This window comes from Saimiri boliviensis, chromosome 7 (assembly GCF_048565385.1).
Source record: "Saimiri boliviensis isolate mSaiBol1 chromosome 7, mSaiBol1.pri, whole genome shotgun sequence".
Taxonomy (NCBI): Eukaryota; Metazoa; Chordata; class Mammalia; order Primates; family Cebidae; genus Saimiri; species Saimiri boliviensis.
In genome coordinates, this window is record NC_133455.1 from 21,082,441 (window position 1) to 21,096,567 (window position 14,127).

Genomic DNA, 14,127 nt, shown 5'->3' on the forward strand with positions numbered 1-14,127 from the left:
TCCACTAGAGTTGGAGAATCAGATTTTTTTTTTTTTTTTGAGATGGAGTCTCCGGCCGGGCGCGGTGGCTCAAGCCTGTAATCCCAGCACTTTGGGAGGCTGAGGCGGGTGGATCACGAGGTCAAGAGATCGAGACCATCCTGGTCAACATGGTGAAACCCTGTCTCTACTAAAAATACAAAAAATCAGCTGGGCATGGTGGCGCGTGCCTGTAATCCCAGCTACTCAGGAGGCTGAGGCAGGAGAATTGCCTGAACCCAGGAGGCGGAGGTTGCGGTGAGCCGAGATCGCGCCATTGCACTCCAGCCTGGGTAACAAGAGCGAAACTCCGTCTCAAAAAAAAAAAAAAAAAAAAAGAGATGGAGTCTGGCTCTGTTGCCCAGGCTGGAGTACAATAGTGTGATCTTGGTTTTCTGCCACCTCTGCCTCTTGGGTTCAAGCAATTCTCAAGCCTTAGCCTTCCAAGTAGCTGGGACTATAGGTGCATGGTACCACCACCAGCTAATTTTTGTTGTTGTTGTTTTGTTTTTTTTGAGACAGTTTTGCTCTTGCTGTCCAGGCCTCCACCTCTCAGGTTCAAGTGATTCTCCTGCTTCAGCCTCCTGAGTAGCTGCGATTACAGGCGCCCACTACCAGGCCCAACTAATTTTTTGTATTTTCAGTAGAGATAGGGGTTTCACCATGTTAGCCAAGCTGGTCTTCAATTCCTGGCCTCAAGTGATCCACCCACCTTGACCTCCCGAAGTGCTGGGATTACAAGCATGAGCCACCTTGCCTGGCCAAGAATCATTTTTTGGACACTAAAAGGCCCAGAAACGGAGAAGAGAACATCAATCAAACGGATCAACCCAGCTGCTTAAGGTTAACACTGAGACAATGTAGTGGAGGGGATGACTATGCTCAGAAAAACCTGGGTTTAAATCACACTGACTAATGTGGGCTTAGGTCATGACCCCGCTGAGCCTTGCACACCTACTTGCCTGGCTGCTGCTTCTACTTCCTGTAAGTCTTTGACAACTGCCACTTTCTCAGATAGTCTTTTCCTGAGCATACCATTTATTTATTTAGTTAGATATTCAGATAGGCTTTCCTTGACCACCACTATTTATTTATTTATTTATTTATTTTTTTTTTTTTTGAGATGGAGTTTCACTCTTGTTACCCAGGCTGGAGTGCAATGGCACGATCTCGGCTCACCGCAACCTCCGCTTCCCGGGTTCAGGCAATTCTCCTGCCTCAGCCTCCTGAGTAGCTCGGATTACAGGCACGTGCCACCCTGCCCAGCTGATTTTTTGTCTTTTTAGTAGAGACGGGGTTTCACCATGTTGACCAGGATGGTCTCGATCTCTTGACCTCGTGATCCACCCGCCTTGGCCTCCCAAACTGCTGGGATTACAGGCTTGAGCCACCGTGCCCGGCCCTATTTATTTCTTTTGAGACGGAGTTTTGCTCTTGTTACCCAGGCTGGAGTGCAATGGCACGATCTCGGCTCACCACAGCCTCCGCCTTCTGGGTGCAGGCAATTCTCCTGCCTCAGCCTCGTGAGTAGCTGGGATTACAGGCACACGCCACCATGCCCAGCTAATTTTTTGTATTTTTAGTAGAGACGGGGTTTCACCATGTTGACCAGGATGGTCTTGGTCTCTTGACCTCGTGATTCACCTGCCTCGGCCTCCCAAAGTGCTGGGATTACAGGCGTGAGCCACTGTGTCCAGCCCTATTTATTTATTTATTTATTTAGAGACACAGTCTTGCTCTGTTGCCCAGGCTGGAGTGCAATAACACAATCTTGGCTCACTGGAACCTCCACCTCCCAGGTTCGAGCCTCAGCCTCCTGAGTAGTTGGGATTACAGGCATGTGTCACCATGCCTGACTAATTTTTTGTATTTTTGGTAGAGATGTGGTTTCGCCACATTGCCCAGGCAGGTGTGGACCTCCTGATCTCAGGTGATCCACCTGCCTCTGCCTCCCAAAGTGCCGAGATTACAGGCATGAGCCACCGTGCCCAACCTGTTTATTTATTTATAGAAGAGTCTTGCACTGTTGTCCAGGCTGGAGTGAAATGATGCAATCTTGGGTCACTGCAACCTTCACCTACCGGGTTCAAGGGATTCTCCTGCCTCAGCCTCCTCAGCAGATGGGACTACAGAGTCACACCACCACACCCAGCTAATTTTTGTATTTTTAGTAGAGAAGGGGCTTCACCATGTTGGCCAGGCTTGTCTTGAACTCCTGACCTCACGTGATCCACCCACTTTGGCCTGCCAAAGTGCTGGGATTACAGGGGTAAGCCACTGAGCTGGCTTTACCACACTATTTAAAATTACCTCTCTCTCAGTGCCCCTCTTCCTTATTTTATTTTTCTTGGTAGCATTTATCACCATCTAATAGGCTATCTACTTATTTATTGTCTGTCTCCTTCACTACAAATAAAAGCTCCATTAAGTCTCTGTCTGCTTTATTTATTGATGTCTCCTCCGTGCCTAGAACAGACAAATAATAGGCATTCAATAACTTAACGTTGTATGAATAAATCTATCTGCAAAAAGAGGTAAAAGGATCTACCTCCCAGGGAAATACTGTGACAGTTATGAAAATTAAATGAGAGGATAAATTTAAAGAGCTTGCATTTAAATACTCTAGCCATATACTTAGCAAGTATTCATCTAGGATGCTTCTTTGTGGGCTGAGTCCTGGGAGAAGGGTATGTGGCAGGTCAGGTCTCACTAACACAGGCCTGCGTAACAACTTTCTGTACTGAGTGGTTAAATATTAAAAGTTCAAAAAAAGCCAGTGTTCTTATACAAAGGCTGGAAGGTTTTTTTTTTTTGTTTGAGACGAGTTTCGCTCTTGTTACGCAGGCTGGAGTGCAATGGCGCGATCTCGGCTCACCACAACCTCCGACTCCTGGGTTCAGGCAATTCTCCTGCCTCAGCCTCCTGAGTAGCTGGGAATACAGGCAAGTGCCACCATGCCCAGCTAATTTTTTGTATTTTTAGTAGAGACGGGGTTTCATCATGTTGACCAGGATGGTCTCGATCTTTTGATCTCGTGATCCACCTGCCTTGACCTCCCAAAGTGCTGGGATTACAGGTTTGAGCCACCGCGCCCGGCCTGGAAGGTATAACAAAAGCCTACCAAAGGCCTTTCCTTAGCCTTAAAGCATGGCAAAATAACGAAGGAATTCCTAACAGGACCCATTTAGGACTAAGCAAGTTTTTTTGTTTTTGTTTTGTTTAGTTTTTTCTAATACGGAGTCTCTGTCGCCAGGCTGGAGTGCAGTGGTGTGATCTTGGCTCACTGCAACCTCCGCCTCCCTGGCTCAATCCATTCTCCTGGCTCAGCCTTCCAATGCTAGGATTACAAGCACGGTCCACCATGCCCAGCTAATTTTTTGTATTTTTAGTAGAGATGGAGTTTCACCATGTTGTCTAGGATGGCCTCCACCTCCTAACCTCAAGATCCACCCTCCTCGGCCTCCCAAAGTGCTGGGATTACAGGCATGAGCCACCGTGCCGGCCAATGCCCAGGTAAGTTTCGTATTTTTAGTAGAGACAGGATTTCACCATGTTGGCCAGAATTGTCTTGATCTCTTGTCTTTATCCGCCCGCCTAGGCCTTCCAAAGTGTTGGGATTGCAGGCGTGAGCCACTGCGCCCAACCGGATTAAACAAACTTTATTGGGAGTCTGAAGTAACTCCCCAAACCTCTGTGATTTAGCAGGAGACAAGATAAGGGCACCTACACCCATACAAATTAAGAAAATTAACTGAGGCTCCAGAGGAAGGTCTTCAGGACTCAGACCTTAGATATAGATTAAAATAAATTAATCACTTATAGATTAATGCACTTTTTTTTTTTTTTTTTTTGAGACAGAATTTCACTCTTGTTACACAGGCTGGAGTGCAATGGCGCGATCTCGGCTCACCGCAACCTCCGCCTCCTGGGTTCAGGCAATTCTCCTGCCTCAGCCTCCTGAGTAGCTGGGATTACAGGCACGCGCCACCATGCCCAGCTAATTTTTTTTGTATTTTTAGTAGAGACGGGGTTTCACCATGTTGACCAGGATGGTCTCGATCTCTTGACCTCGTGATCCACCTGCCTCGGCCTCCCAAAGTGCTGGGATTACAGGCTTGAGCCACCGCGCCCGGCCGATTAATGCACTCTTAAACGTAGACCTATAGCTTCGAAGGTATATAAACTCTGGAAAGCTTTCTAATTTTGCGTTGGTCTAGTGATAATTTCCAGGCCTTCTCCCTGTAACTTGTTACAGAAATAAAAACTCTCTTTCTCTTCAGTTCATCTGCATCTCCTTATAGGACCACAAGAAATAGCAGCCCGACCCTCAAGTCTGGTCCGAAAACAGGTGGAGGGCTCTCCAACTTTTTTGGCAGATTTTTGCTGTTGATCAGCACCCCCTTCCCCAACTTTCCCTTGGGTCTTTCTCTCCCCCAGGAGTTCCTGGTTCCTCTGCAATTAATCACAGCCAAGTCTAACTGGTTCTTCAGGACAGAAAATAAACAGGAGCAGCCGAACCCTAATTTTGACCGACAGCTTTTTCCTCTCCTGTCCTCGCTTTCCAGTCAGTGACTCGGAAGAGATTTTAACAGCAACAGTTCCCTCCTCTTGCCAGCTTGATACCACCTGCAAACTGAAAGAACAGGGTTTAAAGAAGTGGCAATCTGGTACGGTGGATGCTTCCATTTCCGCGCAGGCGCGTTCTGTCGCAGCTCCACAACTATCGCGATAGACCAGCGAAATCGACTCTGGCCCTTTAACAGCCCCTTCCCGGAGGCCTGCCCCGCGCGTGCGCACTGCAGTTCTGCGCTTGTCATCATGGCGACGCGGGGCCATGTGCAGGACCCGAACGACAGGCGCCTCCGGCCCATTTACGGTGAGTGCCTCGGGCCAGTCGGGTCGCCAGCCCGACGCGTCGAGGGCTGCCGAGGCTGGAGCGAAAGCCCAGGAGGGGTGCTGAGGGCCGGCGCGTGGGCCGGGCAGGCGCAGGGGGCGGGCCGCGCGGGCCACTAGGCCGCAGCCGCGGGCCTCGCGTAGGCGCCGGCCCAGCCTTCCTCAGACCTAACGTGGTAGCGGCGCGGTCAGGGCAGCTGCTGGTCGCCAGAGCTGGCCTGCCTGGCAGGCCCCTTGGGACGCGTGGTTCTGAAGACACCTGCGCTACCCGCAGGCTGCGTTATTACCACCGCTGCTGAGGAGACCGGAGATTTTCCCGAAGGTGGAAGCCGGCTCCGGCACAAGGGTGGGAAGCCCTGCCAGGGGGATGATTCCCTACCAGAAATTTTTTTATTTACGGGAATTGGGCCTAGAGGGTTGTCTGACTAGGTGGGCCTCGGTATGCAGGAGAAACCGAGGTCCGGAGTGGGGAAGGGGCGGACGCAAGGTCACCCAGATCGAGTCAGGAGCAGGCGCGAGATTCCAGGCTCCCAATCCAGAGCTGTTTGGTGGAGAAGCAGCTGCTCTGGGCACACGTGGGAGGCGGGGGGAGGGGGTCTTGGGCCCAAAATAGCGGTGAAGAGATTGTGATAGCTCGTGTCAGAGGGGCATGCAGAACTACTGGAGTGCTTCTCCTTTCTGCAGCTTCTCTGTGGTTTTCTCTGCAGTTTTTCTTCCCTGTGCTGTGCAGATCCCTCTTCACAGCTCTTAACCTCAACCCGCAGGCTTGAAGACCTTGATGTCATCCAGTTACCTCCGTAGTGAAAAATCACAGATTTGAGTTTGGGAGAAACCCTTTTCCAATAACCGAGATACTGTGTAATTGGATTGGTCCTTTTTGCATTTCCTTTCCTCTTAGATGGTTGTATGGTTTTGGTCTGTCTCACTTAATGGTGAGGAAGCTTCAAGGTCAGCGGTTTTTAACAAAAGTAGACCTCGTGTTTATAGACCTCGTGTGGATGTTACATTGGAGGCTTCTCCCCATGGCGGGAATCATTTTGGGATGGGGGGCGGTGGTTAACTTTGTTTCTGGCCACAGTTAGTTCTGCTTTTATTTTATAATTTATATGATTCTTTTTTTTTTTTTTTTTTTGAGACGGAGTTTCGCTCTTGTTACCCAGGCTGGAGTGCAATGGCGCGATCTCGGCTCACCGCAACCTCCGCCTCCTGGGTTCAGGCAATTCTCCTGCCTCAGCCTCCTAAATAGCTGGGATTACAGGCACGTGCCACCATGCCCAGCTGATTTTTTGTATTTTTAGTAGAGACGGGGTTTCACCATGTTGACCAGGATGGTCTGGACCTCGTGATCCACCCGCCTCGGCCTCCCAAAGTGCTGGGATTACAGGCTTGAGCCACCGCGCCGGGCCCAATTTATATGATTCTTTACTCTCACATCTCATTTGATTCTAGCAACAATCCTGTGAGTTGGGAAGTAATAATAGCTAAAGTTGACAGATCGTTCATTATAACAGTCACTGGCCTTGGCCTTTTATATGGGCTAATATAATCTTCACCCATTCTCAAGAGGTGGGTACGGTTTTTTCCAGCCCCTGAACTGTTTAACAACAACAACAACAAAAAAACAGATGAGGAAACTAGAGCTTTATTGATACTGTGTAATTTGTCTAAGGCCACTTAGCTAGTATTTCTTTCTTTCTTTTTTTTTTTTTTTTTAAGACGGAGTTTCTCTCTTATTACCCGGCTGGAGTGCAATGGCGCGATCTCGGCTCACCGCAACCTCCGCCTCCTGGGTTCAGGCAATTCTCCTGCCTCAGCCTCCTGAGTAGCTGGGATTACAGGCACGCGCCACCATGGCCAGCTAATTTTTTGTATTTTTAGTAGAGACGGGGTTTCACCATGTTGACCAGGATGGTCTCGATCTCTTGACCTCGTGATCCACCCGTCTCGGCCTCCCAAAGTGCTGGGATTACAGGCGTGAGCCACTGCGCCTGGCCCGTATTTCTTTCTTTTTTAAGACGGAGTCTCACTTCTGTCACCTGGGCTGGAGTGCAGTGGTGCTATCTCCACTCAGTGCAACCTCCACCTCCTGAGTTCAAGCAATTCTCCTGCCTCAGCCTCCTGAGTAGCTGGGATTATAGACATGTGCCACCACACCTGGCTAAATTTTGTATTTTTAAGTAGAGACTGGGTTTCACCGTGTTGGCCAGGCTGTTTTGCAACTCTCCTGACCTCAAGTGATCCGCTCACCTTGCTCGGCCTCCCTAAGTGCTGGGATTACAGGTGTGAGCCACTGAGCACGGCCTCAGTTAGTATTTCTTGGAGCCAGAGGAGTCTCTGTCGCTCAGGTTGGAGTACAGTGGCATAATCTCAGCTCACTGCACCATCCATCTCCCAGGTTCAAGCCTCAGCCTCCTCAGTTGCTGGGATTACAGGCTCATGCCACCAGGCCCAGCAAACTTCTATGTTTTTAGCAGAGACAGGATTTTACCATGTTGGCCAGGCTGGTCTTGAACTCCTGACCTCAAGTAATCTTTCTCAGCCTCCCAAAGTGCTGGGATTATAGGCATGAGCCACCAAGCCTGGCTCCAGGCTTACCTTTTTTTTTTTCTTTTTTGGAAGACAGTCTCTTTCTGTCATCCAGGCTAGAGTGCAGTTGCACAATCACAGCACACTGCAACCTCCGCCTCCTGGGTTAAAGTGATTCTCCTGCCTCAGCTTCCTGAGTAGCTGGGATTACAGGTGCCTGCCACCATGCTGGCTAATTTTTGTATGTATTGTAGAGAATAGGTTTTGCCATGTTGCCCAGTCTGTCTAAAACTACTGAGCTCAACCAGTCCTCCTGCCTCGGCCTCCCAGAGTGCTGGGATTACAGGTGTGAGCCACTGCACCTGGCCCAGGCTCACCTTCTTAACCTCTGTGCTAGAAACCACCTCACTTTGAGCTGAAGACACTGATTTGCCTGAGGTCACACAGAGAAAGGATTCTGATTTCCCATTTCCCGGAGCTGCATATTCTCACGCCCTTGCCCTCCAGTATATATTTTCAGAGGGCAAAAATATGTGCAAGGCGGGTGATGGAAGGTGAGAACTGAATCCAGGGTTCATAATTTGTGACTTATTACATCTTTGTGCAGCAGCTGTTAACAGACTTTTTTTTTTTTTTTAACTAAAAAGACTCAATACTTCCAAGAGTATTTTGATTTTTAAAATTGTCCTTGAGGACCAAAGAGAATTTCTTTGGTCCCATAGTTATTTAGAATTAATAGTGTTAATTAATTGGCTGTCCAGTGGTAAACACATGTCCATTTCACATCACTAAACATCAGGATATATGAACCAGGATATATTAACAAGTTACATTCTCAAAACTGAAGTCAGAATTATGTAGCTCTTGTTATATGTACATGGGAAGAGGATTAGAAGAGGCTTTCTTCAGGAATTCTAAGGTGATTAGTATAAACTGGCAGGACTAGGAAAAGAATGGTATAGACTGTGAATTCAGCACTTCAACACATTTGACTTTTGAACTCCACACTTTTGTTGTTTAAATACTTTAGTACCTCCAAACAACTATGGTTCCTTGAATTCAGACATTCTGATAAATGAACAAATTCATCTATGGTGGTACTTGCCCACCAGCCAAAAATTCAACGACTGTCAGCATTAATTAGTGTTTACTGGTGGGCTAACTGCCCTGTTAGGTAGGTAAGATTATTTGATCAAACTGAAGCCTAGAGATTAACTTGCTCAGGGTTGTAGCTACCTAACTGTAGAGCTGGCATTCTCACTGACAGCTCAGCCCTTCACCAAGTTCAGATTCAGCAGCACCACTATCTTTGTACAACAATATTTGTACTGCCAAGGTTTCAGGATTTTACCGTTGTGTTGGAAACCTTGCTTGGGGCCTCAGCTCTTGCTGGATATCATTGAGGGTACACGTGGACAAGGCTGTAAGGTGATCATTGTGAAATTGAGGTAGGTTGAAATTTTACTTGTGGTGTTTAGGGTTGGAATAGGTTTTCTGTGTGCATAGATTTGATTAGTTCAAACATCTTCACAGTGCATCTTGCATTACTGATAAGTTTGAGTATTGCATTTTTTTTTTTTTAGGTATTTTCTCCTAATTTTTATTTTTATTTTATTTTATTTTTTATTTTTGGTATTTTATCCTAATGAGTATTGCATTTTTAGTTTTTTGAAAACTTCCACTCATAGGCCGGGCGCGGTGGCTCAAGCCTGTAATCCCAGCACTTTGGGAGGCCGAGGCCGGTGGATCACAAGGTCGAGAAATCGAGACCAACCTGGTCAACATGGTGAAACCCCGTCTCTACTAAAAATACAAAAAAAAAGTAGCTGGGCATGGTGGCGCATGCCTGTAATCCCAGCTACTCAGGAGGCTGAGGCAGGAGAATTGCCTGAACCCAGGAGGCGGAGGTTGCGGTGAGCCGAGATCGCGCCATTGCACTCCAGCCTGGGTAACAAGAGCGAAACTCCGTCTCAAAAAAAAAAAAAAAAAAAAAAAAAAAAGAGAAAACTTCCACTCATGACCTTACTAGAACCCCGACTTGATTTTTCAGTCTCCTTTTGCTAAAATTGTTCTCTTTTGCTATGTAGCTCCCAGCAGATTTTGTACGCTTGTGTTACTTCGTAAGCTCCAGTGCCTTCTTTCATTTTTTTTTTTTGAGACAGGATCTGGCTCTGTCACCCAGGCTGGAGTGTCTTGGTTCACTGTAACTTTCACTTCCCAGGCTCAAGTCATCCATCCTCCTTAGCCTCCTGAGTACCAGGACTGCAGGTGGGCACCACCCTGTCCAGCTAATTTTTGTATTTTTAGTAGAGACAGGATTTCACCATGTTGTTCAGACTGGTCTTGAACTCCTAAGCTCAAGCAGTCTGCCTGCCTTGGCCTCCCAAAGTGCTGGAGTTATAGGTGTGAGTCACCACACCCTGCCCATTATTCTTCATTTTAAAATGTTTTCAGTGGTTATGGATTAGGGAACGGAAAGGATGGAGGGAGATAATAAATGTCTGATTCTGTTTGGTTATGCAGCCTCCCCGCCATACTTTTATTTCTTTTTTTATTTATTTTTTATTTTTTATTTTATTATTTTTTTGAGACGGAGTTTCGCTCTTGTTACCCAGGCTGGAGTGCAATGGCGCGATCTCGGCTCACCGCAACCTCCGCCTCCTGAGTTCAGGCAATTCTCCTGCCTCAGCCTCCTGAGTAGCTGGGATTATAGGCACGCGCCACCATGCCCAGCTAATTTTTTGTATTTTTAGTAGAGACGGGGTTTCACCGTGTTGACCAGGATGGTCTCGATCTCTTGACCTCGTGATCCACCCGCCTCGGCCTCCCAAAGTGCTGGGATTACAGGCTTGAGCCACCGCGCCCGGCCTCTTTTTTTATTTTTAATTTCACTCTCATATTTTTAAATAATTAGAAGTGGAACTGATGGTCAGGTATAGCACTTAATAAATCTGTATAGAATATGGAAATTGCTAGGTTAGCAAACTGAACTGCATAATAGAAATAAAGAAGGTTCAAAGTAGAAAAAAAATGTTTGCATAGTCTTTAGAATATACACACATACAGGAATAGTATCTCTTGTTTAATATGTTGTACTGACCTGCAGTCTTGGACTAGCCTGGATTAGGTATAGTGTATTTTCCAGTGTGTGACAATCACTTTTTTGGTGAGTTAGGACATTTCTCTTGGGTGCCTGGCTCAGGTAATTATTCTACTATAGTTCATAGTTTAGGAGTTCCTGACCTCTGCATAGTGGAGTGATACTGGTCTGTGGAGTGTTAGGAATTGGCCGCACAGCAGGAGGTGAGCAGCAGGGTGTTGCCGGGGAGAGCATTACTGCCTGAGCGCCATCTCCTGTCAGATCAGCTCATAGGAGTAGGAGCACAAACCCTATTGTGAACTGTGTATGTGAGGGATCCAGTTTGGTGCTCCTTATGAGAATCTAATGCTTGACGTCCGAGGTAGAATAGTTTTATCCCGAAACCATCCCTCCCTGCCATCTGTGGACAAATTGTCTTTCATGAAGCCTGTCCCTGGTGCCAAAAAGGTTGGGGACCGCTGCTGTAGTCCATTAATGAAAAGTCTCAAGTCCTCAATCAAAAGTGGTATTTATTCTGACCTCCTGTTGGATAGTGTGGTAGCTTTGTGAGTTTGGTCCTGTTTTGCCTCAGAAGTGACAGGGTACCTTGGTGAGTGAAGACTATCTTACCTTTCTATAGAAAAGTCACTTGGCACAACCTGTTTTTTTCTATTCTGAAAATATGACCATTTAAAAAGCCCCAACTTACTAGAACTTGTCTCAGTGGATCTAGAACTTCCATTACCATCTGATTGCTGAGACCGCCCCTGAGACCCACCTTGCTCATAACCAAAAGAGTCCCTGTTGGTCTTTTGCCCTGGACCTGTGACATTCGGGATTATTTTTGTGTTCAGGTATGGCCAAGTGCAACAAGCATACAAGGCTGGGCATGGTCGTTTGGCTGGGTGAGGTGGCTTACACTCGTAATCTCAGTACTTTGGGATGCCAAGGTGGGTGGATTGCCTGAGGCTAGGAGTTTGAGATTAGCCTGGCCAAACATGGCAAAATCCCATCTCTACTAAAAATACAAAAATTAGCCAGGTGTAGTGGCAGGTGCCTATAACCCCGTCTACTTGGGAGGCTGAGGAAGGAGAATTGCTTGAACCTAGGAGGCGGAGGTTGTGGTGAGCCGAGATTGCATCATGGCACTCCAGCCTGGGCAACAAGAGTGAGACTCCATCTTAAAAAAAAAAAAAAAAAAAAAGATGCTAGCGATTATTAGAGAAATAGTAGGCTAGTACCAAGCTGACACTTTCTCCTTAATGTAAAGGAAATATTAGAAAAGAGATTAACTTTTTCACTGTGAGTATGATCGAGGGCTGTCTGCAAGAACTAAAAACATTTCATTTGGAGTGGCACTCACCGATGCTTTGCAAAATATTGCTTTAACCAGTCCATCTTACTGCTTCTATTGCCTGATTTGTGGATGGCGGCTTTTGGCTGACTCCTTTTATTAAGGGAACAGCACCATTCTTCAAGGCAAACTACAAATACCCTTCAGTAACTTTAAAAAACTTACTGAGAAGACAGACTCTGCCGGCTCACTCCTGTAATCCCAGCACTTTGGAAGTTCGAGATGGGCGGATCATAAGGTCAGGAGTTTGAGACCAGTCTGGCCAATATGGTGAAACCCCGTCTCTACTAAAAATATAAAAATTAGCCAGGCATGGTGGCGGGTGCGTGTAGTCCCAGCTACTTGGGAGGCTGAGGCAGGAGAATTGCTTGAATCCAGGAGGTGGAGGTTGCAGTGAGCCGAGATCATGCCATTGCACTCCAGTCTGGGTGACAGAATGAGACTCAATCTCAAAAAAAAAAAAAAAGAAAAAGGAAGACAGATTTAGGATATGGTTTTTATTGGCCTGTTTTCTCTAAGGACTACTTAACTTATGTTACTGATTTAGTAATGTAAAATGAAAATAAACTTTCCCAAGGGACTTAGCAACCAATTAATCACAGTCTCCTAGGTGTCCAGGAAAGGGGAGTCTGATACCTGGCTGAATATGGTGAAGTGTTTTAAACTCTTTCAGGTGAAGAAACAATCACATTGATAGCAGTGCAAGTAAAGAAGGTTGCTGTAAATCCTTATGGGAGCCAATGCAAGAGGGTAGTGCCCCGGGCCGTGATGGAAACAAGAAAGCCGTTGGGACCTGAGGCTTCTCAGTTGCTCATCTCAGCTTTTCGCTGTGTGTCTATTCTTTTTCTGCTTGGTTCTTTTGTTTTTTTTTTTTAAGACGAAGTCTTGCTCTGTTGCACAGGCTGGAGTGTACTGGCACAATCTCGGCTCACTGCAACCTCTGCCTCCTGGGTTAAAGTGATCTCGTGCCTCAGCCTCCCAAGTAGCAGAGATTACAGGTGTGCGCCACCATGCCCAGGTAATTTTTTTTTTTTTGTAGAGACGGGGTTTCACCATGTTGGCCAGGCTGGTCTTGAACTCCTGACCTCAAGTGATCCGCCTGCTTTGGCCCCCGAAAGTGCTGGGATTATAGGGGTGAGCCACGACGCCCTGCCTGCTTGGCTCTTCAGACTGTTTTTTCCTGCTTACTCATCAACTTACCCAGAATCCAACATGTTGGCTTTTGTAGCCACACCAAGCTGTGGCTGGGGAAGGGAGGGTTCATTAACCTCACCCCATAGGCTTAATCTCTCTAGATTTTCCAATAAAGGTAATTGACATTTTTTTTTTTTTTTTTTTTTTTTGAGACGGAGTTTCGCTCTCGTTACCCAGGCTGGAGTGCAATGTCACGATCTCGGCTCACCACAACCTCCGCCTCCTGGGTTCAGGCAATTCTCCTGCCTCAGCCTCCTGAGTAGCTGGGATTACAGGCACGCGCCACCATGCCCAGCTAATTTTTTGTATTTGTAGTAGAGACGGGGTTTCACTATGTTGACCGGGATGGTCTCGATCTCTTGACCTCGTGATCCACCCGTCTCGGCCTCCCAAAGTGCTGGGATTACAGGCTTGAGCCACCGCGCCCGGCGGTAATTGACATTTTTTATTCTTTTTTTTTTTTTTTTTGAGACGGAGTTTCGCTCTTGTTGCCCAGGCTGGAGTGCAATGGCGCGATCTCGGCTCACCGCAACCTCCGCCTCCTGGGTTCAGGCAATTCTCCTGCCTCAGCCTCCTGAGTAGCTGGGATTACAGGCACGCACCACCATGCCCAGCTAATTTTTTTTTGTATTTTTAGTAGAGACGGGGTTTTACCATGTTGACCAGGATGGTCTCGATCTCTTGACCTCGTGATCCACCCGCCTCGGCCTCCCAAAGTGCTGGGATTACAGGCTTGAGCCACCGCACCCGGCGACATTTTTTATTCTTATATAAATGGCTATGTGAATAAAGAGTCAGGAGACAACTCTTTTTCTTTGTTCCACATCAATCAACTTGCATCCCCAAAAGTTTCTTCAAAACAGAAATTCTGGAGCTGCCACTGGTAACATCAGACTTAAAATTTTTCTATTTTCCAACTGAAGTTCCTTGTAACTTACTGACTCTGGCTTTCAGTGTTCTATTTACTGAGTACCAGGAAGAAACCTGATTTACCCAGCTTGGATCAAATGTCCACCCTGGGGTGGGCTGCAGTTCATATGGTCTAAACATGGTCATCTAGTCC

At 47.0% G+C, this 14,127-nt stretch overlaps 1 protein-coding gene across 1 annotated transcript in view; it reads left to right on the plus strand.

The window, feature by feature from the left end:
* Positions 1–4,792: 4,792 nt before the first annotated feature.
* NAA25 (N-alpha-acetyltransferase 25, NatB auxiliary subunit) overlaps positions 4,793–14,127 on the plus strand; it is an 84,059-nt gene continuing 74,724 nt past the window's right edge. Inside the window, exon 1 of the mRNA XM_039472330.2 lies at positions 4,793–4,894. Coding sequence (XP_039328264.2) covers positions 4,837–4,894 — 58 coding nt within the window. The 5' untranslated portion in view covers positions 4,793–4,836. The remainder of the gene's footprint in view (positions 4,895–14,127) is intronic.